This window comes from Callorhinus ursinus, unplaced genomic scaffold, assembly GCF_003265705.2.
Source record: "Callorhinus ursinus isolate GAN/ISIS: 27379988/994484 unplaced genomic scaffold, GSC_fseal_2.0 scaffold64, whole genome shotgun sequence".
Taxonomy (NCBI): domain Eukaryota; kingdom Metazoa; phylum Chordata; class Mammalia; order Carnivora; family Otariidae; genus Callorhinus; species Callorhinus ursinus.
Genome location: NW_027397126.1, coordinates 3,022,025 through 3,048,257, shown reverse-complemented (window position 1 = coordinate 3,048,257; position 26,233 = coordinate 3,022,025). Strand labels below are relative to the sequence as shown.

At 43.9% G+C, this 26,233-nt stretch overlaps 1 protein-coding gene across 2 annotated transcripts in view; it reads right to left on the bottom strand.

Annotated features, from left to right (window-relative positions):
- Positions 1-7,124: 7,124 nt before the first annotated feature.
- Positions 7,125-26,233, bottom strand: part of F9 (coagulation factor IX) — a 32,091-nt gene continuing 12,982 nt past the window's right edge. The window contains exons 5-9 of one of the 2 annotated variants that reach the window (XM_073885632.1): positions 21,735-21,863; positions 19,327-19,523; positions 9,597-9,711; positions 8,841-8,934; positions 7,125-8,756 (exon numbers count right to left, since the gene is read on the bottom strand). In XM_073885632.1, coding sequence (XP_073741733.1) covers positions 8,387-8,756; positions 8,841-8,934; positions 9,597-9,711; positions 19,327-19,523; positions 21,735-21,863 — 905 coding nt within the window. In that variant the 3' untranslated portion in view covers positions 7,125-8,386. Of the gene's footprint in view, positions 8,935-9,596; positions 9,712-19,326; positions 19,524-21,734; positions 21,864-26,233 lie in introns of both variants that reach the window. The other variant, XM_025861559.2, reaches the window with a different exon arrangement.

The window sequence follows — 26,233 nt, the reverse complement described above, 5'->3', positions numbered from 1 at the left end:
TATGGAGTTGTTAAGAAAGCCACCCTGACACCTGGGCTACAGTATTCTCTTAAGAAGAGAGAACTTCTCTGAGTATATTTTTCTTAAGTGTAAGGGAGTGTAAGAAATGCTCCACTTGAAGAGAAATTAGTGATTTTGTTTGGGACTTAGAAATCAATCCAGTTTCACTCAATAGACTTTCTCTGAGAAAAATGCTTATTATTAATAGGTACTAGAGCACAGAAACCCGCTTCCCATGGAGGTAGCAGACCTAACAAATCACATCGCAAGCAAGTAATTGTGAAAGCAAGTTGTTTTTATTACATTTTAGTACATTTCCGTACATTGATTTGGAATGGTCGGTTTGCAGTTGGTTTTATGGGGCCCACCTAAGGACAGTGAAATACTTAGGAACAAACCAGCGTTAAAGAGAAACCCTAAACCCTTTATACTGGTCAAAAGAAAATCATAGAAGTGACAGCAGGCTTTTCTTTTTAGTTCAAGATGTATCTTATATATTAAAGCTCATGACGTATTCAAGCCTTAAGTTCTTTGCATTTAGAGAGGGCTTACTTGATTTGTTGATCACCTCATTTTTACATGTGCAAATTAGCACATTACATCCTGAGGAGAGAGTTTCAGCATATGTCCACCAAAAAGGACTACTAATGTGTATTGAGAACAATGAAGTTGAACGTCATGAAGATGTATTCCTTCAGCTCAGTGAAACTTTCCTTAAAGCCAACCAACATAAAATAGAAACCATTTCAAAGATACATTTCATCTACATATTTGTGAGATAGACTCACTAACTCGATCACTACCAAAATAAGCAAACAAGTACAACCAGGCTGGAGAAGAAAGTAAGGTACCACAATGGAGCTGAAGAGAAAGTCAAACATTTGAAACTTGAAAAGAACGTGATGTGCCTAGGATTACTTCAGTTAAGTTTTAAACTCAGTTTGATCGTGACACGCTCTTTTATATGACAATCTCCGAGAAATCAACTGAGAACCAATAAAATGTTATTAACTAAGTGAACTGTAACTCTTCAACCACAGTGGACATTTTGGAATCTGTCATTAGAAGCTAAAATGATTTCTTTACTGAGCCTGGGGAGCATACAGGGCTATACCTACCTGTGCATTTACAACTAGTTTCAAAATACCCGAATTCAGTGCAAAACAGCTATTATACATGCAAATAGTAGTAACTTAAAAATTTGCTGGTATTTCTAAAAATACCAAGTGTTGGGGAGGATATGAAGCAAGAAGAATTCTTACACATTGTTACTGGGAGCATAAATTGGTACAACCCTTTGGCGAACAATTTTCTAATACTAAGTGAAGTTGAAATGAATACCACATACTTAGCAGTCCCATTGCTAAATATCTGCCCCAGAGAAACACACACATGCTCGAGGAGATGTGTGGCAGAATGTTCATAGCAGCATTGTGAAGAATTTGGAGACAACAGGAATGACCATGAACAGAAGAATGGACTATTAACAGAATATCCTACAACAAAGTACTGTGTAGAAGTTAAAATGAAAGATCTAGAAAAAAAAAAAAGATGTAGAGCTATGCTATCAACGTCAGTGACTCTCACAGGAAACTGATTGCTGGATAGATATAGCATTCATATAAAGTTTTAAAATATGCAAAATGTGGGGGCAACTGGGTGGCTCAGTTAGGTGTCTGCCTTCAGCTCAGGTCATGATCCCAGGGTCCTGGGATTGAGCCCCATGTCAGGCTCCCTGCTGAGCAGGGAGCCTGCTTCTCCCTCTGTTTCTGCCCCCTGCTCATGCTCGCTCTCTCTCGTTCTCTCTTGATCTCAAATAAATAAATAAAATCTTTAAACATATGCATAATGTGTACTTTTAAAGCATAATTTAAAGTAAAAATATGTGCTAGATAATGATGAACATCAAATTAAGGATGGTAGCCGCCTCTGAAAGTAGGGGGAGAGAGAGAAGAAATGGATGGGTGTTCATACTTGGGAGTTCATGATACTATTCTCTATACATTTTTATGTGTCTAAAATATTTTATACTGTAGAAAACTATACTCACTTTAATTTAGTACTGGAAAAGTGCAATATAATGTCTTATCCCCTGATGATTGAAAGGTAGTGAAACCCTGCACAAAATTTATATTCCACTCATCTCTGTGGGGATTTTTTTTAAATCTTACATGCTGGCTGAAAATAACAGTCAAGAACTCTTTTCCACAGTCTTTGCTACTGTGAACTAATATACCAGCAGAAAACTACCATAGAATAAACCTTTGTCAACCTAACGTGTGAATGTGTTCTGTAGGAGAAGTAGTTGCACTTAAGAAATGTTTTATTTTACAACATAAAATACCTGTTGCTATCTGAGAACAACTTTAATGGTCTGATTTTTTAATATTTCTAACTTGTGAACACTATCCTTCCTTAAATAACTTAATTAGAGTTTTATTTACATTGTTATTTAGTGCTCACTCATAGCAATAATTGAGTAGCAGGACTGTAAAAATGAAGGCTTTTTAGTCAAATAATCAGATTGTGCCCATTGGTTTGTTAGTAAATGTTAAACAATGGAGCCTCTTTAAAAAACAAAAATAGGGATGCCTGGCTGGCTCAGTTGGAAGAGCATGTGACTCTTGATCTTGGGGTCTTGAGTTTGAGCCCCATGTTGGGTGTAGAAATTACTTAAAAAAATAAAATCTTGGAGCACCTGGATGGCTCAGTCGGTTAAACGTCCCCCTCTTGATTTTGGCTCAGGTCATGATGTCAGGGTCATGAGATCAAGTCCCACGTTGGGCTCTGCGCTGGGTGTGGAGCCTGCTTGGGGTTCTCTCTCTCCCTCTTCCTCTCCCCCTGCCTTCCCCCCCACCCAACGCATGCACACTTTCTTTCTCTCACAAAAAAACAAAACGAACATTTGTAGCGTTTGTCAATATCTATAGTGTAAATATCCCTCCCGTGGCAGATTTCAAGCCACTGACGTGAAGTCACTGTACTGGGAGCTGGAAAGAGATGTGCAAAATTGGTGTTTGTGAGTTGGCATAATAAGCAAGTTCTAGCACACCACCGATATTTTTATGAAATACACAGTGTGAAGCCCACAGCAAGTGCTCAGTAAAATTTCTTATTAGAATGTGCTAAGATTTCTGAATTATAACCCACCCTTATGTAATATGTAGTTGTTCTTTTAGCATATCTATAACACAAATTTACATTTTTTAAACCAAGGAAGCAGATTGTGATCTCAAGTGTGATCATCTAGGACTAGAAACAGTATATGGAAGAGTGGACAGTGGAAAAATAGGGGAGGCATATTTTAATGGAAGAAATGAAATCCTTGTGGCCAAGAACAGAAGTTTGATTCAGATATAAAACTTGAAAATCAAAGTTAAAGCTAAGAACTGACTCTATAAAAACAAGGTACAACAACAAATTATCTACCTAAGTGAGGATACAAAGCACAGACGAGAGGTAAGTCCAGTTTCTATTTATTTATTTGTTTGTTTGTTTGTTTGAGAAAGAGATAGCATGAGCAGGCGGTCGGGGGGTGAGGGGGGAGTAGAGCAGAGGGAGAGCGACAAGCAGACTCCCCGCTGAGCAGGGAGCCTGACATGGGACTCGATCCCAGGACTCTGGGATCATGACCTCAGCCGAAGGCAGATGCTTAACCAACTGAGCCACCCAGGCGCCCCAGTAAGTCCAGGTTCTAGAGAACACAAACACAAAAGCAAGAAATGTTAACAGGAGAGGAAAAGGCCAGGGCTATAAGCAGAGATAAGCAGAGTCTTCTAGGCTAATCTTTCTTGCATTTCCTAGAAATTAGTGTTAACTCCTCTTTATATCCTTGGAAGTAACTGATTGTAGAAGGTCTCTCTGTTGGTCTGTCTCCCTTTCTATGTCATATTCCTGTATGCGTTCAGGATGATGACCCCTTTGCTACCTTAGACGCCTGAATTTTGCATTGATGTGGTCTGCAGTAGAGTTTGTCCTCCCATTTCATTCATGTGTTGGTTCATTCATTTAACAAGCATGCGCTGAGTTTCTCAGAGACTTGTTGCATTCTTAATTTGGCTTCCTTTAGAGCTGAGTTTCAATATCATGAAAATGCATGCTTATTTTTGTCATGTTCCAAGAGGAAAATAGATTTTTATATATAGATGTTCACCAAAGCACATAATGTCTAAATCATGGTATCCCTTTATCTTTATGAGGTTGGTGCTTAAGCCACTTCACGGTCAGAGACCTGGAGAAGTTAGAGAGTACCGCATTTTCAAAAGCTTAAGAATGACAGCAATTCGGAAGATTTACTATTTCGGCAATTTTTAGAGATTAAGATTTCATATTTAACATTGCAATGAAGCAACCTTTTGAAAAGAAGTCTTTGGCATCAAGAATATCCCTGTTTCTATTTCCATCCTTCTCTGGACCAAGAGGGAAACTCCTACCAGAGGGAAAGGATCTGGCCAGGGGTTGGAGATCCTGCTGTCTTCCTGTGAGGGTGCAGAGAAGACACTTTGGCCCTGTTCCAGGAGCCGTGGCTTCTTTATCTATAAGAAAGTCTGCTAGAGGTTGAAATAACTCTGGAAATCTCCAGGCAAGCCATAACTTCAAGGATAGGGTAAAAAGGGTCTGCTTTGAAAGTACTGTCAGAGACAATGAGTCGCGTGGTCTGTGTACCTGTATAGGTTGAAAGGGCGGGGACTCCACAGTCTCTTGCCTCCTCTGACTCCTCGGCAGCCTCCAGAGTGTGCGGAACATGCTGATTTTTGTGGCTTTCAACCATGAGATTTCGAGATGGCATTAGCTTCAGATTCGGAAAGAGCCCGGATTTCCTGAGCGCTTTGCTCAGACAGGCCTGCCAGCCGCTGAAACCTGTTTCCTGGCCGCCCCCCGCCCCCAACCCCGGCTGCACCGCTTGGTCGGGAGCATCGCTGCAGTGGGCCTCCCAGCTTCGGGAGTGGCCTGCGGGCTCCCGCGAGCCCCGCGCGCCTTCGCCAGCACAGCGGCAGCGAGCGAGCGGAAATGGTGCCGGAATGGCCGTGTGCCCACTGACACTGACACGCTGGCTCTACAAGTCAGGCGTCCCATCAGGAAGGCCCCCCGTGCCCGCAGCTGGGCTGAAAGCTGGAGTCCGGCGCCCGCAGCTGTGTTCCCCATGCCCTCCCTCCCCAGTGCCTGCTGGGAGCCGGCGGCTGCAGCCCCATCCGCCTCGTTCTTTGCCGGCCACTCTGCCTCCCAGACCCCCTGAGGGTCTTGAGTCGGTCCGCCTGTGTGTCAATGAGAGCGTCCCTGGTAGGAATTCTGGGCGATTTGCGGTCCCAGGGTTGGAGGCCTGGGATGGCCAGCGGGGTAATACTTTCATGGTTCAGAGCGGGAGACCTGAGTTCTAGTTCCGACTCTGCCATTGTGTCACTCTTGGCCTCCATGGCCTCATCTGTTAAATGGGCAGAGTGGTTTTGATGGTGTCTGAGGGCCCTGGCAACTCTGACATTCTTAAATTGGACTGTGAGCCTTCGGGAGTTGTTGAGAAATGCGAATTAAGCGACTTTGTGAACTGGTCCGCCATGGTTTAGGAGAGCAGGGGGGAAAAACCTTTCTTTTTCTTGACAGAGCAAATTGGACAGTACTCTGTTCCTGCCATCACGAGACAACTACTCTTCCCAAGAACCAAAACCAGTCCTACTTAAGCAGCAAGTTACAATGACTGCACTGCATTAACACACTTTTCTTCGCTCAGCAAGAGCTCTATTTTCATGTCACTTGCAATATTGCAGCAGCATGTTTCCGCCCGTTTAGGTTAAGTAGCTATAGCGATTTCGAAAGCACCAATGATTCTTCCATGGCGACTGCACATGGCCTAGGGAGAGTCTAGCGAGGCCCTGGCTCCGAAGGCTCGGGCTCTCGGGTGGGCTGAGGGGCCCCACGTGTGTAGTGCTGCAGGGGGCTCGTGATGAATCCAGTCGTGTTTGAGCTCATGGGAAAAAGGCTAACTGTGGCTTGGAGCTTTGTGGGCCCAGGATCTTCTTTGCCACCGGGAAGACCAATCACAGGAGGTGTAAAGCCACCCCCCCACTGCTGCCTTTGTCAGGGGTGGTCTCCATGGCAACCAGGCCGGAATGGCTCACTTTTACCAACTGCTACAGACCTTTAGTCATTCAAATGTGAAGTAACTTGTTTTCTGGCAGGAATCAGTATCCTCCTCAAACCTAAGGCGGACGATTGTAGTGTCTCCTCTCTTTCCCTCCTTTAGCTGACAATAGCAGAACTGATTTCTTTTGTTTGTTAAGCGAAACCTCAATCCCACTCACTATTGTTATTAATTATGGCCTCCTTTCAGGACTCTCGATGCAAGACTAATCCCTGCCTTGGAATAAACACGGGTTCAGATTCAGCTAACATTTGTTGAGCATCTACTGGGTAGTAATGTAGCAGGGATGGACAAAGCAATGTATATACGTTATTTTAGTTAACTCACAAAATACATAAATATGGATTCAAGTTTAATGAACACATTGGCGTTTGGCACACAGTACTCAGTCCTTGAATATTTGTCGAATGAAGGAATGAAAGAGCAGGAAATCACAGACTATCAAGGTCAACAAGGGCCTTTGGAGAGCATTCTGTCAAATGCCTTCATTGTACAAATGGAGAAATCAGAGCCCCAAATGTGGAGTGATTTATCCAAGGCCATATCCACAGCTATTTAAACTCGATTCTGTCCCAGGTGGATCCAGACCACTGTCCTCTCCAGGACAGGACACACCGCCTCATATGAAAGCCGGGTGACAGTGGAGCATCGAACTCTGATGTGTCGTATTGCCCTCGGACACATTATGCTCAGCATTCTGCTGAATGGGGTGTTTGCGGTACTTCTCTGTGAATGATGCAAAAGAAACGCTTTTTGAGAAATTTGAAAATACGTTAATCGGTGCTTACGTTTGAAAGACTAAAGTAAAAAGGTATTAACTAGAAGCACTTGAAAGAAATCAGCAAGAGTGAGGCCTGGCTGGGGGCGGGGTGAGGGCAGCAACTTGGTGGGGTCAAAGCGGTCCCAAACCTGATTTCGTCAGTGGTCTGACACATCATGAAATACGAGATGACTGATTCACATCAACCAAATTCACAAAAAGCTGCGGTATGAACCAGAACACCAGTTTATTAATTCACAAAGGGAGCCATTCTAACACATCAAAGTACATGTGTAGGTTGGTCAGCAACCCTGTAGAAGATTCAATATGGAAGGCCTAATTATAATCAAACAGTTGCCTGGAGAGCATGAAACCAGAAAAGGGGGAGTGAGCCACCAGCGCACCCTTCTCCATGGTGGAGATATGCTAGTTCAGGAGACATGATGCTCATGTTCTCTGGTCTAGGGCAACTTCTTCCTTAGCCCCGGGCAGTAGTGGAGACACACTGAGGAATTCTTCCTTGAAGAGTCTACCATTTCTAGATTGCAAACTGCCTGTTCTCTGTTAACATTTTTTGAGATGGGGGACGAGACACGTGAGGTGACGTCACCCTTCTTAGTTACCTCCATCAGAACGCAATGACAAGCTCTTAGGGAACTATTCTGATGGGTCATTCCTTCCGTGATGTATGTATTTTAATAACATGACTCTCTCAGAGGAACTTTTCCTCCCAAGTTCTTCGGGCACCTTACTTCATCCCTATGCTCTGAAAAGCAAGTCAAAGACCAAACTGAAAGCAAGTCTGGGTTTGACAGACATGTATAACTGTGGACAGCAGGAAAACAGCATGATGTGCCCCTTCCCTCCTTTAATCCCGTGTAGGGAAAAGAGGAGAGAGAAAGAGAGAGGGAGGGAGAGAGAAACTGATTTCGGGATTAGGAAACGGAAGAGATCGAGGAAGCAGGAATAAGGGTACAGAAAAGGAAGTAGTGTTTTCTGGTGAGTTTCCACCTGTCGGCTCCCCCTGTGTTCATCCTTTATGAGTGTGGTGCTGGCCTTGTTGTGAACTAGACCAAATATCCCGGATACAGATCTAATACGTTTTGATGATTTTGGTGGGAGAGGTAAGAAAGATCTGGAACATGGAATGCTGCTAAGGAGGGAGAATCAGAGAGTTGCCCCAGTGGAGAAACTTAATGCCCGATGGGCAGGATGAAGAACTTAACTTCACAGTTTTGTCAAGGGCTGGACCTGTGGGAATGGTCACAATTTCCTATCACAGTACATTTCTCTAGTGATTACATTTGCTAATCTGCTTACTCTAGTAAAATAGGAATTCTAGATAGATTTCTCCCCATAAAGAGAAAAAGCAGTATTCATAGAATGCAGACAGTCAAATCTAAAGAGATAGGAAAGTGATTAGTCAGTAAAGGCCCTTGTCCATCTTCAACCCCAAATATGTCAACCTTGGAAATACATTTTTTTTTTCTTTAGTTGAGCTTTGTCTTTTCTTTGATCCAGTTGACGTACCGGGACACCTTGGTATATATTCCGTATTTTCCTTTCATTGCACACTCTTCACCCCAGCTAATGATTCCAGTTAAGAAACTGATGCCTTCCACTTCGGTAATATGGGGTCCCCCACTATCTCCCTGACATGAATCTTTACCTCCCTCATGGAAGCCAGCACAGAACATGTTATTATAGATGGTGAACTTTGTGGAGCGAAGGCATGTGGCTCGGTCAACAAGTGGAACTTTAAGGTACTGAAGAATTGAAGCTGATCTCCCTCTGTTGAAGACTCTCCCCCAGCCACTCACGTAGCCGGATCCAAATTTGAGGAAGATGTTCGTGTATTCCCTGTCAGCAACGCAAATAGGTGTTACATAGCTATTTAGCGTTAAGGGCTCATCCAGTTCCAAAAGGGCAATGTCATGGTTGTACTTGTTAATAGTTGCGTTGTAGCTGTGGTGAAGAATAGTGCGAATCACATTTCGCTTTTGCTCCGTAGGTTCCCTCACCTCGGTGTTATATTCACCTACGGAAAATAAATTTCTCTTCAGTCACAGGTAGACGTACACATAAGGAAACAGATTGGCCAAGATTCTCGGCATCCCTGAATTAACTGGCAGTCAAGTGTCAACAATCTCAGTCTTACATTGCTAGGATTTTGGTAAAATGTAATGAGGGCTAATGCATACATTTCAGACCAAAAACCCATTCGGGACCATCATGGAGCTGGTTTGTTCTCCCATGCTGGTGCAAACCTTACATTGTTCAGGTGGTAATGAAGCTACTTGGCATGAATTACCCTAGACTTTCCTAATTTCAAGGATTTTGACCCCTGTTTTGAGCACAGATAATATAGTCATTGGGTCATTCATTCAAAGGTCGTGCCAGGCACCAGAGGTACAAAGGCGAATGATAGGACACAGCGTTGGGGAAGGCTCGGTCTGGGTGGGGAAATGCACGCATCATACATAATTGTACCCCCGTGAGATGGGGGATGAATCTGGGCACGCCGAAAGAACTATGGGGGGCTTGGAGGTTGGAAGAAGTTAGGTTCTAGAAATACAGCTCCTCTAGCACTAGCCCAACTTATTTCGCGAAGAACTGAGTAGACCTTAGGAAAATACGATGCACCAATTACATAGAAGATCTAGTGATACTGCCGATTCCTATCCTTTTTTGTTTACTTACCTGCAACCACGGTAATTTTATCATCAGGCTCAATGCAGTGGGCTGCAGTTACCACCCATTTTTCATTGATGATGGAACCTCCACAGAATGCATCAACTTTCCCATTCAAAAGGACCTGTGGAAACAAAATCATGAAACTTACTACATAAGGTGTTTGATCCAGAACAAAATAAATACAGGTGCTATTGATAGGAGTGGGCAAAAGTTTGAATCTAGGTGCTGGCAGAACTGGAGTGTTTCTGGGAAGTGTCAGCTTTGCAGATGAGTTGGTGTTTCTGGAGCACAATCAAAAAAGACATTTCTGTAACTGTCTTGAAGAGAATGTGCAAGGAGAGCCAGGGGGAGCTCTAGAGGAGGCGAATATGAGGGAATGGCTTCTTTTGGTGATTTGGGGCCCTTGGCTGCCTTTTCCAGGTGAGTCAGGTTCTCTGATGGCACAGATTGTTTCATGGGAATATGGCACGTAAATTCAGAAATTTACTTGACTCCTCCAGATCCATAGTTATTATTGAGTCTTCTGTCGCTGCATGAGGAAACCTTGCTACAGGGTGATTTGAAAGAGAAAAAGTACTGATTTTTCCCTGAGATTTTTTTTTAAGATTTTATTAATTTATTTGATAGAGAGAGAGAGAGAGAGCATAAGCAGAGGGGGGCACAGAGGGAAAGGGAGAAGCAGGCTTCCCGCGGAGCAGGGAGCCCCATGCGAGGCTCCATCCCAGGACCCTGTGATCAAGACCTGAGCCAAAGGCAGACACTTAACGACTGAGCCCCCCAGGCGCCCCTCCCTGAAGTCTTTTTAAGCCCATTTCAAACTATGAATTGAGACCACTGGCATCCATAGGAGCTGTGCTTACAGCCATCCAGGCAGTGAGGAACAGCAGGGCACATGCACTCCTTCCCTTTCCCCTAGCCATATTCCAGTCCCCTTGGCTGGACGTGGAAGCTGCCTCTGTCCCGACAGGTCTCCTTAGCCGTGCTTGGGCAAAGTGGACAGAGGCGTTCCGGTGCTGGTTTGATCCTGGGCATTATTAGATAAGAGGCCAGTCCACTCTTTCATCTGTACATTTTATTGTATAACCAGAGTGGACAATGAATATTTTTACCACCTCAATGTCTAGATCAACTTGGAGAATTTCACTTCCAGTGTGCCCAAAGGCCTCGAGCCACCTCTTCAGGAAGGAAGCTGAGAAGTATGGACACTAGAGGGTGCACTGAACATTTGGTAAACCCTATGCGGAAGCCGGCTAGCTCTTAAGAACTCGTGCCCTTTTACTAAAACACACCTCCTCTCACACATAAATCCATTTCTAAACCAAGGGAAAAAAGTGGTCAATGCCCTTAAGTGTGAGTCTGAGAAGGGTCTAGTGAAGATTCTTTTTGTCCTGAGTTCAATTTACTGAACACCTACTAAGTCCTAGACACTGAAGCATTGGCCTCCTACCCGGAGACCTCTAGGGCTGACTCACTGCAAGCTTCTGACCCCTTTTTCCACACTTTAGCCTTCTCTCTCCTTCTGGCTGTTGCTTTTTATTTTGAAGAGTTGTAAAAATATAGGAAAGCTCACATAATAATATAATAAACACCCGGGTAGCCACCACCACCCAGACGTAACAGTGTCAATTTTTTTGAACATTTATCGATTGCTTACCATGGACGAATCATTGTGCTAAGTGTTTTACGTACATTTAATACACCACTTTGTGGAGTGATGTTAATACATCCATTTACAGATGAGCAAACCGAGGTTTAGATATGTACATTAACTCCTTTAAGATCAGTGGTGAAGCTAGGATGCAAACCCTAGTCTACTGGGCTTCAGAATCTATGCTCCTAAGAACATAGTAGGTCTCCAAGTGTGGTCAGTGAACCAATTGCAGTAGAAGCATCTCAGATGCTTGTAAAATGCAGATTTGGGGGCCCACCGGAACTTAATTAGAATATTTGGTGGGTGTGACTGGAGGAAATGAAGATCTCCAGAAAATCCTTATGCATGATTAAGTTTGAGAAATTCTGTTTCAGAATTTCCAAGGCTTCGTGAACTTTGTGTTTTAAAAGTGCTCGGTCCACACAGAGCTGGCTACATAATTTGTGGGGCTCAGTGCAAAATGAAAATGTGGAGCCCCTTGTTCAAAAGCCAGGAAAAAAACATGCCATTAAAAATACTTAAGTACAATTTTTTTTTTTCTTTCTTCTATGGTCTCTTGCAATCTATCATGGGGTTTTTATTTTTTTATTATTTATTTATTTTAAAGATTTTTATTTATTTGAGAGAGAGGAGAGAGAGAGCGAGAGAGTGTCCACAGGTAGGGGGGAGGGGCACAGGGAGAGGGAGAGGGACAAGCAGACTCCCTGCTGAGTGGGGAGGCCAACACAGGACTCGATCCCAGGACCCCGAGATCATGACCTGAGCCGAAGGCGGACGCTTCACTGACTGAGCCACCCAGGCACCCCAAGGGGGTTTTTATTTTTTATTTTACTTTATTTTTTTAAAGTAGGCTCCATGCTGGGTGTGAGGCTTAAGATCAAGACCTGAGCTGAGATCAAGAGTCAGATGCTTAACCGACTGAGCCACCTGGGTGCCCCCATGGTGTTTTTAATTTTACTGTTTCATGTCATGCGTTCTCAGGAGAGCGCAGACACTGATGGGTGCCCAGGAGCTGCACCCCATGATTTGGCATGCAAGGACAAATGCCCTGGGCTGCCAGGCCCCCTGTCCCACCAACCCCATGTCGCAGCAGGGGAAGGTAAGTCAATCTGCCCTTCTCACTGGCCCACTGCAGCAACCAACAGTGGAGGCGTGAATCTCAAGGGGTTACAACTTCCAAGCTGGGACGTGCTCAGCACCTGCAATGGAGGCGGGCAAGAGGCTTGCCCCCACCATCCACCCTCCAAATGAGCTGTGACACACTTCTGGGCCTGAGATGCTTTGTGCCGTGCCCCCTCCCCAAATGGCATAGAGTGTGTATACCCAGCCTCAACCCTCCCTGTGCTGGTGCAGGAGGAGGGTGACATGGATGGCTGTTGGAGAAGTGGAGGGGAGTATGCCAGCGTGCCATGGGCTGAGGGTGGCAGTGGTCGTTGGGCATGTATGGGGAGGAAGATGCAGACCTGGCCAACGAACCAGGGGACAAGGGAGTGGGAGGTGAAGAATCCATCCCAGGGAGGTGTTGAGAGGTTCCAGGCTCCCAGCGCACTGCTGCTTCCCTGTCTCAGCAGACTCGAGTTACAAAACACAAAGCGTTAAACTCCAAATTTGGGACCCTTCCAAACGCAAGGCCTCATGCCGGTCCACTGGTTTACAAGCTCATGAAGCTGGCCCTCACTGCAGGTGATTTGTATCACTAGGCAGGTCTGGGTAACACTGTCCTACACGGGGCCTCATGGTCACATCTGAATACATCCGTTCCAGTAACTGGAGTTATGAATTCACATGCAACAACAGAATGGTGCTTTTCCTCTGTATTAGAGGTGACTGGGCTTCTCTCAGCTTAGTGGGTTGGTTAGGCCAGACTGAATGATATCCACAGCCCCTGGGCACAGAGACTATGATGTAGCTAGTCTGACTCCTGCCAAAGACTTGCTGTCTGGAGCTTCTATTCCTTTTTGGTGGATGGCTGAGAAATATAATTGTGTTTTTTTTGAACCCCAAAGTTTTTTTTTTTTTTTTTTTTTTTTTTTTTGCCAGTCCCTGATTGGTATTAGAAATTTTAGCAAACATCTTTGCCAATAAAACGCCCTAAAATATATTTGCATTTAAAGATATTACAAATGACTAGATTTTGGAATGTTTGCTTGGCTACCACAGGATCACAGCTATCTAAATATGAGCTATTTGGAGATGAGCTGTCTGCTTGGCCAAGGACAAGTTCTTGTAAGACATCACTTTGGAAAATGAAGGGAAAAATGGGAAAGCATATGTTCTGAGCAAGGCATCCAAGTTCTGATCCGTCAACCCTTTTCATGTTTGTCCTATCTTAATAGGAGCCTGTTTTCTCTCTTTCAGACACATACACAGATGCACACCAAACACACCCACATCCATCTAGAAAATACACACTCACATATCTCTTCTGATGCTCTTCATTGAGAATGCCAGCCCCGAGTAATAGCTGTCGCCCTGTTATTCTCTTCCTAACCTTTAACTTGAATCTGGCCTTTCCCTGTGATTTTCAGTAAACTCTTCTCTCTACGTAGCCACCTCCAGCTTTCCAATAACATTTTTTTCTGGTTTGCACACTCATTCTCTCAGATAGAAAGTACAACCATTTCTGCAGGATGTACAGCCCGTTATGCCCACAGGTGTGATTCGCCCAGCCATTGGCCCGACTTCATTTTTCCGGGCACAGAGGGGATGGTCATTCTCTTTTTCATGTTCAGATTTTAATGGTTAACTAAACTCGTCATTGAAATAGCTTTCACCGGGGCGCCTGGGTGGCTCAGTCCTTAAGCGTCTGCCTTCGGCTCAGGTCATGATCCCAGGGTCCTGGGATCGAGCCCCGCATCGGGCTCCCTGCTCCGTGGGAAGCCTGCTTCTCCCTCTCCCACTCCCCCTGCTGGTGTTCCCTCTCTCGCTGTGTCTCTCAAATAAATAAATAAAATCTTATTTTAAAAAAGAAATAGCTTTCACCAATCCATCTTAGAGAATAATAATCTAAATGTTCTGTCCAAAGTAGTTTTGTGGGGCCAGGTGAGATTACATATGTCATGTTTTTATTTCTCTTAATTGAAAGTTTATCATTTGAGGGTTACTTTTTCCAGGTAAAGACGTGTCTATAGTCTTAGGCCCATCATATAGAATCTTTCTCCCAATCCCCCCCTTTCCAATAGAAAGAAAGAAAAAGTTCTGATTCATACATATGGTAAGTGTATGCTATCTGCCATAGGGATGTGTCTTCACCTGATGGAAAGGATTGGGTGTGGGTCAGCAGCTGTGCAGGCCGAGAGCTCAGGTACCCTTAAGGATAGCTTCAGGCCAAAGCGGAGGAAAGCTGACACTGGGCAAAGTGCTGAGATGTTTTAAAGATTCTTTAGGCCAAGAACAGAATAAGGAATAGACAGACTGCTTCTCAAGACATTTTGCTGGTGAAAACATTTGAATATTGTCAGTTGTATACGATACAAACTAATATAAAGGTTAAAGAAAGCTGAACCACTTGGCTTCCATTGTATTCCATTTCTTCAATCTGGTAGAATGATCTTCAAATTATTAAGTGTACAATAACTATGGCTAATACAGAGCTGAGGCCCATGATGAAACAGAAAATAGAAAGACCAGGTAGTTCACATTCAAAGCCAGACACCTCCAAACCCAAAACAGAAGAGGCTGGAGGAGCTCTTGGGGCAAGTTTGTGCATGCCCAGAATTATTGGCTGACAAGGTCAAGGGCAAGGGACCAAAACTAAAAGCTTTAGAAAGCCAAAACATGGGGTTGTTTTCTCAAATTTCTCTTTTAAGCTGTTGATGAAGGTGGTCTTGTAGTATCGGTGTTTTGATTTCCCTTTTTTCTCTAATATTCAAAGGTTTTCATGGCTTCCCTATGTACCTGTATGAAATTTGAGTCTTGTTTTTGTTTCCCACTCTAAGGATAATAGTGACTCTAGGAACTATCCTTTCTGTTCCTGTGTAGTGCACTTCACCCTCCAGCTTCCTCTCCTGGCTCCTGGAGTATCCCTGCAGAGTCCCTGCCCCCCCTCTCCCTGAGCTCTCCAGAGGCTCTGAGCCCTCCGGCGCCATCTGGAGGGAAAATGAAGGAACTTGGCCTCACGCCCGCCCCGCCTCCCCTCCACCGCAGGGAGGTTAGAGGTCAGGCAAGTCCGCCAGCGCCTTTGGCCTTAGGTGTGTGTGGGGGGGGGGTGGGGGGGGCTGGCCCCACGGCTGGAAGCGAAGGGGGTTATGGGAACCCCCCCGGGGCAGGGGGCAGGCCCAGTGCGGCTTCGCCTCCAGCCCGGAAGCTGAAGGGAAAGCCCTCGAATAAGGTAAGGACTGAACATGGCCACGGCCACGCTTGAGCTAGGGGCAAGGTGAACCTCACCTCTTAGGTTCTCAACCTGGATGGGGTGGCAGAGGTCCCCTAGCCTGCTCTACTCTCCCACCAGACGAACCAAGGCCCTCGATGCTCTCTCCACGGGTTTATCAGGCCGGTGCTGTCCCCAGCTCTTCACGTTAACAGTTCAACAAACATGGGTTCAACCAAAGTTGCCTTCCAAAGCTGCCCAGCCCACCTCACCGACACTGTGCTTGGGGAGGGCTTTCTTAACCGGGGCCAGAATCTGCTTGCCTGCCTCTAACTTTCACCCATAAACCCTCAAAGGAAAAGTCGCCTTCTCCCTTCCTCTGTGGCCGCTTACCTCTTGCAAACAGCTAACTTAGCCCTTTTCTGCTAAACCTTTCCAGCTTGACGCCGTTCATTACTCCAGAGGAAAGTGACCTCCCTGCGTTCTTTTTGTGCGATTTGTTCACCCAAGTGGTCGCTTCATCCCCCGCCCCCCACCCTTTTAGGAGGCATGGGAATTGGGAACCCTTTCTGGGTGGTATCACTAAACTGTTTCATATTTCTGAGCCATAGATGTACTATTTTGGCCATGGAAGCCCCAGCTGTTGCTTGCTTTCTCTTGATGCCTTGGCTGCAGCAGGTGTATTACAGTGTTGCCTGCAATCAAATCAAGTATTTCCACCTTGCAGATTAGCGGGGCTGTGGAGCTGGCTCACCCACAGATGAGAGACTCTGGTTTGTTTCATTTCCTGTTTCGTCTTTGAAAGTGACTTTTGGTACATTCAGTTTATCTCTTATTTTTGAAAACCAGTAACCTTTTGTGAGAAAGTGGATGGAGGTGGGTGTGGAGAGACTGCTCTTGGGTGAGAAGGAAACAGTGCAGAAGTATGACAGGGTCTTTCTCAAGTACTCTAGGAGCTCAGCTCTTCGCCCTTGATAAAGACTAAAACTTAGGGTTTTGTGCCTATACGGTCAGTAATCCTACTTCATATGGACGAAATAGGGAGTGAACATATGCTTGAGTGGTCTTGAACATTCCAAATGATCTTAGCTAGGCTTGATGGGAAAGAGGCAACAAGTATACTATGTAAGTGTGCAGTGAGGATGACATCACAAGATTTGAAATGATGTGTATCATTTGTATCTTCTTCCTTAGCAGTACAACTGCAACCATCACCTAATAGTTTCTTCTATTTAAAAGAAAAAAAAAATAGCTTGCTAGAGTTACTAAAATTTCTATTAGGAAAGACTTGCATTGTTAAAACTTTGGCGAGCATCTGGCTTAAAGGGGGTGGGTGGAGAATGGAGAGATTATGTGACTAAATTGAGACTTTTACCCCCCATTAGCCCTTATTTAAGTGTGTTTGCCAATTTCATTTCTGGGTTGACAAGGGAACAATGCTGAGCCCACAATGTGTGCATCTTGGGATATTTTTTTAATGCTGGAGTGTTTTTGTTTTTGTTTTTGTTTTTAAAGAAAAGTCATCTTTTAGCTAATAAAACACCCCTGGGTTTATGGATCCTCCACTCTAGGGACTGCTTTATGTCCCACAACCCTAAGGAAGATAATTATTATAAAGTAGGATCTTTTGTTCCAACCACCTATCCATGGAAGCTGGATACATAATGAAGGAGAATGCACAAGAACACAAATAGTAAAATTAGATAGAATTAGATACATGGATGTTAAATAGAATGAAAGCATAATTAGAGTGGCTGGATCCAGTTGTGATTGTTCAAGGAAAGATCAGTGGAGAAGATCATTCTTATTGAAGAGTCATGAAGGAGACTAGAGATGTGGATGAGTGAAGGAAGAGGTCATGGTGAATGAGGGAAGCGGTGCTGGTAGGATGCCTAAATAGGGCATAGAGGGGTTATCAAGGAACACACAGTGTATTTTAGTGGCTGTAAGATCAAGTCCAACACATATTCTTAAAAGCAAAGCCAAGGTGGGGCTCAGTCCGTTAGGCGTCTGCCTTTGGCTAGGGTCGTGATGCCACGGTCCTGGGATCGAACCCCTTTTCAGGCTCCCTGCTTAATGGGGAGTCTGCTTCTCCCTCTCCTTCTGCCCTGCCCCTTGACTTGTGCTCTCTCTCTTTCTCAAATACATAAAATCATTAAAAAAAAAGCAAAGCCAAGGTAAAAGAACAGAAAATATAGTCTTGGTTGTGAAGGCCTACCCCCCTTCAGTACGGTTCTCTACAATGTGCCAATCCCTACCTCCCAGGCAAAAGTTCAATATCCTGAATAGATACATAGAATCCTGAATAGATACATAGTTTCAGAGAATTCCAGTGGTGTTGCGCCTGGGACATTTACCTGATCCTGGCTTAAATTGTCACTGGTTTGATGATTGAAAAGTCTTTGAAGTTACTGGTCCCTGATGGCAAAAATTCAGACCTCAGTAGAGAAAATATTTTGGAGTGAAGTATTTTGAAATAGCCACAAAATCATATGACTGTGGCCACTAGGGAGTTTTGAGTTAGACTAAACTATTATAAGCACTGTCCAATAGAACTTTCTGCAATGATGGCTATGTTCTGTATCTGTGCTGTCCAGTACCATGGTCACCAACCATATGTGGCTATTGTGCACTTGAAATGTGGCAGGTGTGCCTGAGATGAGTTTTTAATTGTACTTAATGGCAGTTATTTAGATTTAAATAGCTACATGTGGTTAGTAGGTACGTTACTGGACAGCACCACTTTATATAAGGACCAGCCTGGCTCCTGGCCTCTGGGGCCCACTTCTCGCAGCTGGAATCACAGACTTTAGCTGTAGGGTCAATGACAAGTTTTGCTACAAACCTAGTTCTTGGTAGTTGCCTCGGAAATGTGCACAGGTGATTCTCATGTGGGTTGTCTGAAGATCACATCTGGAGAAATGTGGGTCTAGGTACCATGAGTTTACTGTTTGGTGTTTGGTTCCTCTGGTTTCAAAATGTAGTATGCATCAAAATCACCCGAAGGGCTTGTTAACTAGCACTCAAGTTGCTGTCCCCCTAGAGATTGTGTTTCAGTACCCTTCAGTGGGGTATGGCAGGAAAATGTGCATTGCTAACAAGTTTTCAGGTGATTCTGTTGCTAGCACACTTTGAGCCTTGGACCAAGCCCCTATTTCAGACTCTAGTTCTAGTAACCCAGTTCTTGCTTTACTCCTTCCTACGTGAGTCCTTTTAAAAATCCCTTCAAGGGCACCTGGGTGGCTCAGTCAGTTAAGTGTCTACCTTTGGCTCAGGTCATGATCCCAGGGTCCTGGGATCGAGTCCCACATGAAGCTCCCTGCTCAGTGGGGAGTCTGCTTCTCCCTCTACCCTCCCCCCCTGCTCGTGACCTGTCTCTCTCACTCTCTCAAATAAATTAAAAAAAAAAATCCCTTCAAAATAATCCAGTTTCTCTGGACCTAGACTTTCTTTCACCCGTTCTCCCATGAGCTGAAGTAGTACCCTGAACCCCAGTACCTGTGACCTCACTTCCAGACCTCCCAGTTTCATGTCTGGAATCCTGCTATGCTTTCCTTGGTGTCAAACTCTTCTTGACCTTGTATGGTAGCTGTCCCTGGACTTCTCTTTCACTGGCTCCCCACCACTGAGGGCTTCTTCATATTGCTTAGTGTTGAAACTTGCCTAAACACTTCCCCCGCTGCAGGAGGCCTGTCTGGTGCCCTCGCCTCAGCCCCCACCTGGCCTGTCCCTTGCCCTCCAGGCTCCAGTTTTGACACACCATTAATATAGAGTACCTGCCAAGGGAATTGACCTGGTTTGGCATCTTTTCCACCAACAATTCGAGTAAGGTCGTTGAGAGGTTGGGTGAGGTTCTCGAAATTTTTTTCCACTTCAGTGGAATTTTCATAGTCCATATTGGAAAAAAAAGTTTCAGCACGGGTGAGTGTCGTAGAAACGTGCGGGACAGAGACTCTTCCACATGGAAATGGCACTAGAAACATGGGAAAAAAATTTAGTATTCTGATATTTCTCATTGGCAAGCAGAGTGTGTATTACAGAAATCGAGGATGAGGCCTGTCCTTATCACTTCTGAGAAGCAGGCCCATCAATATTTTAAAAATGCAATCAATGAATATAGTCTCAAACTAAAAGGTTAATTGCATTATTTTCATGGAAAGTTTTCAAACCCTTCATGAAAAGAACATTTGGCTCAGGAATCCATCATCTTTACAGAAATAGAATAGGTGTTCCAGAATCAAATTTTGTAAGAGTTTTATAAAGTCTAATGACTTTTTTTTTTTCCTTTACTGAAAAGTCTTACTCCTAAGTACTGTCCCTAAATGGGATTCTGATGACTGGTGCCCTGTAACTTTAGAATTAGGAAAACGGGACTTCTGCTGCTTAGTGTGAACCAGGCTTTGTTTAGTAGACTAGAATGCCTTCTAGACACCAAGGTGGATTTTGGGATATGCTGGGAAGAAATTATGATTTAATTATTTAATTTGGTTAAGTATTAACCAAATAAATTACTGGGGCACCTGGCTGGCTCAGTTGGAAGAGCACGTGACTCTTGATGTTGGGGTCATGAGCTTGAGCCTCATGTTGGGTGTAGAGATGACTTAAACTTAAAAAAAAAAAAACCCTTTAACCAAAGAAATTACTAATATGATTATCATAGCCACATCTGCCTGGGAACTGGCCACCTTTTTACCTTGGGTCAGTTTATTTCCTAAAGACAAGAAATCATCTCCTGATATACTGGGGACAACCAGAACGGAAATTTGTAGTCAAGCAAAGTCACCTTACATTTCATTTTCATTTCTCACTTTCCTTCTAACCACATTCCTTATAACAGACATTTCTATAGCAACCAGCTGCAGCAAACTATCATGAAGACAGCATGTGGTTGGGAAAACAGGAAATTAGTTCAAAATACTTATGTATAAATATATATCATCAACAATGGCTAGAGAAAAAGGACCATTACTATTGAAAGGCAGGAAAGCTTATTTTAGGTTTGACCTACTTACTCTGCTAAGGATAAGGCTATATTCAAATATAACAGTTAATGGCTCAAGGTGGTTCTCAGTTCTTTTTTTTTTTTTTTCTTCTAACATAGAAGGGCTTATAAGGGTTTAGCTACTCTGCCATCTGTCTATGCTGGAAGTCAGATTCTGAAGGTTCAAACATACAGATCTTCTTCTCCGGAACTGGGCTAGCTGTGAAGCAGTGCATGTGAAGAACTGGGCAGAAGGATGGGTGGGTAGGTCCCTGAAGCATTAGAGACTCTTCATTTTAGTTGCAACAGTATGTATACTCTTGGCGTCTGGCCCTTTCTTTCATTTCCTCTGCCGGGTGCTTTGGTGAGATAGGTATCAAACCCCGTTAACAGAGGAATGGTGCATGATTTAATGTATCAATTTAATACCAGGCTTTGCAAATGCAAAAGAAATGATACCTAGTTTGCTTCAAAAAGGCCCCTCATTTATCAAATATAATTGATCCTGTGGAGCCTACTTTTTTTTTTTTATCAAAGTTTCTATGGCTTTCATTTCAGAGAAGAGCAATATGAGTGTGGAGTGGAGATGTTCTGAAAGCACTGTCAACATGGTGGCCTGGTTGACATGACTGGGAAACATTGTTTTGTCCACAGCTGTACAGACTGACTGTGTCGGTCAGCCTGGCACAACTTGAAAGAGATGGTTGTTGAAACTCTTCGGATGCCAAGCGTGTAAACTCAGCCCGAGACCCAAGGATAGGAAATAACCTTCTCAGAGTAAGCCAGCCACACCCTGACAGAATCAGTCTTAACATTCACCATTCCATGTACTAGAAGCCTATCAGTCAGTTATGTATCTTGTATGGCCTGCGATTACTACAGCAATTTGACTCGATAAATTACAGATATACAGAAATCACACAAATTGATTGCTTCATGATCTAAAAGTCAGAAAAAAAAATGGACATGGAAAAGAATTCAGACTGAGGACAGTTGCAGAATTTCTATTTAAAATGACGATGCCATTTGGAAAGTTGTCCAATTCAAGCTACTCATCTTTTCTATGATCTCAAAAAGAAGTAGAAACAAATAGGGATTATAAAAGTATGTAGTCTAGTTAAAATGCCCTGAAGGTTCAAATATAGATTTGGAGGATGGATCTCCCCAGGTTAAAAGAAAAAAGCAACTTATTTAGATTTTGACCTGCTGGTTCGCAGGACCTTTGGTCTCCCGCAAGTTGGTACCCCGTGGTACAGGAGCAAACCACCTTGTTACCAGCGCCCAATTTACAAAACTGCTTGCATCTGCCATTCTTAATGTTGCACGTTACATCTGAAAGAGAGCAAAATCAACAGCAATAGCATCATTTCACATGCATTTCTCAGGAGTACATAAAACCACTGACTCATGGATAGGTCAAATATAAGCAGGGGGCATTCATGGAGAGAAGCTTGGGAGCCTCGAGCTAAGAGTAGAAGGAAAGATAAAATTCTTAATAAGGCATACAAATGGCAGCAATATATTTGATTTGGGGCATAAACTGAAGGTTTGGGTGTTCTACTTTCACTAAATCTTAGACTGCAATTTTAAGAAGCTGTTTATTAAAGGATAATATATATTCAGAGAAGTCCCTCAAAACTTCAGGGTGAATTTTCACAAAGTGTGTGCACCTGTTTAAACACTAAAGCGATCAATGCATGGGCCATTATCCACATCCCAGAGGCTCTCTGCATGCCCCCTTCCACCACTACACCGGTCCTCCTTTCCAAAGTTGCCATCCATTACCAGATTCTAAGAGGGAATTTTGCCTGTTAATGAACTTTATGTAAATAGAAGCTCACAATATGCACTCCTCTGTGTCTTTCATGTAACACTTTGTGAGATTCATCCATGTTATTTGTACAGCAGTGGTTCATTTGCATGCTGAGTAGTATTCTGTTGTGTAAATGTTACTGTTTTATCCATTTTATTGCTGATGAATATTTGAGTTGACTTTCCAGTTTTTGGCTCTTAGGTGTAATACTGTAATGAACATTCCTAATACATATCTTTTGGTAATATATGCATGAATCCTGGGTATATACTTAGGAGTGCAATTGTTGGATCATATGTTCAGGTTTAGTAGATACTGCCAAGTAGTTTTCTGACATAATTGTACAAATTTAAATTCCCAGCATCGGTGTGTGAGGGTTCCAGTTCTTGGACATATGTACTGCTGGTTTCTTCTCCCACTCTGACTTGCCTTTTTGTCCTAAAATAGTGTATTTTGCTGAATAGACGTTCATAGGTTTTTTTTTTTAATGTTTTATTTATTTTTGAAGATTTTTATTTATTTATTTGAGAGAGAGAGCACAAGCCGGGGAGCGGCAGAGGGAGAAGGAGAAGCAGGCTTCCCAGGGAGCCTGATGTGGGGCTCGATCCCAGGACCCTGAGATCATGACCTGAGCTGAAGGCAGACACTTAATGATCTGAGCCACTCAGGCGCCCCCATAGTTTTTTTTTTTTTTTTTTTAAGATTTGTTTATTTATTTTAGAGAGTGGGGGGTGCAGAAGGAGAGAAAGAATCTCAAACAGACTTCCTGCTGAGTTTGGAGCCTGATGCAGGGCTTGATCTCATGACCCCAAGATCATGACCTGAGCTGAAATCAAGAGTTAACTGCCTGAGCCACCCAGGTGCCCCACTGAAGTTCATAGCTTTAGTGTAATCCAATTTATCTAAGCACACTTGAAGCTGGCTGAGATGGGTATATATCAGCACAAGCGAATGAAATCAGGTCCTTTAAGGTGGCTAAATGCCAAAGATATGATGTGTAGGCACTGATGAGCATTCTAGTGACCCACATTTTCTTTACTTTCCTATGCAGTCTCCCTTATTAATATGAGGTGGTGTTCTTTGTGTCTTGTAATTCTTTTTGTCTTGGATTCTATTTTGCCTGATATTAAGTTTGCTTCACCAGTTTCTTTTCGTTAGCATTTCCCTGGAAATATTTTTACATCCATTTAGTTTAGCCTCCTGGTGTAATTTTATTCTAGGTATCTTTTTTGGTCAACAGCATACAATTAGATTTTTAACTCCAGACTGAAAATTGCCATTAACCCCAATTCACAGTAACTCCGACTTCTGTTAGAATGGCAAAAATGGACAAGGCAAGAAACAACAAATGCTGGAGAGGGTGTGGAGAAAGGAGAACCCTCTTACACTGTTGGTGGGAATGCAAGTTGGTACAGCCACTTTGGAAAACGGTGTGCAGGTGCCTCAAAAAGTTGAAAATAGAGCTACCCTACGACCCAGCAATTGCACTCCTGGGTATTGACCCCAAAGACACAGATGCAGTGACAAGAAGGGCCACATGCACCCCAATGTTCATAGCACCAATGTCCGCAATAGCCAAACTGTGGAAAGAGCCGAGATGCCCTTCAACAGATGAATGGATAAAGAAGATGTGGTCCATAAATACAATGGAATATGACTCAGCCATCGGAAAGGATGAATACCCAACTTTTACATCCACATGGATGGGACTGGAGGAGACGATGCTAAGGGAAACAAGTCAAGCAGAGAAAGTCAATTACCATACGGTTTCACTTATTTGTGGAACATAAGGAACAGCAGGGAGGACATTAGGAGAAGGAAGGGAGAAATGAAGGGGGTGGAAATCGGAGGGGGAGACGAACCATGAGAGACGATGGACTCTGAGAAACAAACTGAGGGTTTTAGAGGGGAGGGGGGAGGGGGGATGGATTAGAACAGTGATGGGTATTAAGGAGGGCACGTACTGCATGGAGCACTGGGTGTTATAAGCAAACAATGAATCGTGGATCACTGCATTCAAAAACTAATGATGTATGGTGATTAACATAACATAATAAAATAAAATTTAAAAAAACCTCTGACTTCTGATATATTTGGTTCATTCCTGCCATCTTATTTTGTATTTTTTAATTACCGTGTTTTCCCTTTGTTTCTCCTATGCAGTCTCAATAGCAGGAAGTAGCGTGGTTCAGGGCTGGCTAGCTGAGACCTGCTGCATTAAGAGAAACAGGCTCTGCCCTTGGGCTTATTTCTGTCTCTGGAGCAGCGCAGGAACACAATGGATAGGAGATGCCTTCCCCCTTACCTAGCTGTTCAACAACAGTACCACTTTCAAGAGAAACGCTCACTTGTTGGTGTAGTAAGAACACAGAAAGTTTGAAAAAGAATGACTATATTAGACACCTGCTATGTGCCACTTTAGTTCCTCTCAGCCCCACGTCTGTCTTTGCCAGTGCTGTGGTCATCGGCCGCTCTGCAGCACCTTCTGACCTCATACAGGTGCAGCCTTGAATTGCCTTGGCTCGCATCCGCACCATGGGCCTCTCCCTTCTTACCTTGGCACTTCCCTGTTGACGCTGAGGCGTGGGATCCCTCATCACCTGGGCGGGTGCCCCCAGTGAGTACAACCTGGAGATGCGGGGGAGTTAAGGGCCCCTCGGCTAAACTTCTGACTACTGGGAGACAGATGCTGCTAGACAAATTCTTTCATCACGTCTCCCCTCCCAGATGGACTGTTTTGAAGTCAGTTCCTCTGGCTCCATGGAAAATAGTCCCAGGAGATCCAGTGATCAGTTGCAGATGAGGAGAGATGACTCTCTCTAGGGTCCGTTCTCCTCTCCTCACTGCCTCACGCCCCTGTCCCTTACTTTTGCTCCCCAGGATTGCGCACCCTAATAAATAAGCTCGAGTCACAGACTTGGGGAATCCAGGCTAACAGAGTGACTATATGGGTTTGGAGTATATTATGGATTGCTGAGTGTCGGATCTCACTTTTCAAATTCCGTTTTACATAGGCTCGCATAGGTTAATGTAATCACTTGCTCATGTTCCTTCCTGCCACTTCAGGAATTAAGGGGAAGCAAATCAACTGTTGCCGCACAGGTAAAGGAACCCGCCTGAGCTTTAATCTGTGCTGCCAATAATCTAAGTGCGTGAGCCAAAAAAGATGGCACTTGGTCCTTCATATTTATTTTTAAAAGACCTTTCTCCTTACTCATAGTGATTACATCCCTGGCTCTTTTCATGTTTTTGGCTATCATTTTGTTGTTACAAAGCAATACTCAAGTGTTCAGCCAACTCAAATACCACCTGTAGAAAGTGTTCAGTCAATATGAGATTGTGGTCAGTTCACAGAGGTAGGTGGTAGGTGCAGCCTGGTGTGGTTCAGGGCATGTACGACGGGAATGAATAAACTCGGGGTGGTTTTCCCAATTCTGATTCTGTGTCCTTGGCTTAAGTTACTAGACCTGTCCGCCATTTTCCTCATTTGCCGTCTTCATGGCTTGTGTTGTGTGTGCAGTGGGAAATATTGCTGTCTAATCAGCAGTCTTTTGCTCTCAGAGAAAGGACTCAAGATTCTGGAAATAGAATAGTAGCACAAGGAGTTCCAGTGGGGAGGTCTCTGGTCCAGGATCTAAGGAACAGTCACTATGGGACTCATTCATCAGTGCTTTATTGAGCATTTAGATGTCTAGCGCTGTGTTGGGTATGGGTTCTCCCTGGTCCCGAGGCTGGTCTCTGTGCCTAGAGTATCTGTCGAGCCTCTCAAAGCATCTGTTCTTTTTCCCCTTCATATTTGCCCAAACACCTCTTTCTAATTCTGCCCCTGCCTACTACCAAAGTTATCCTGTTCTGCTTTATTTTACTCTGTCTTCATCTTCCCTCATAT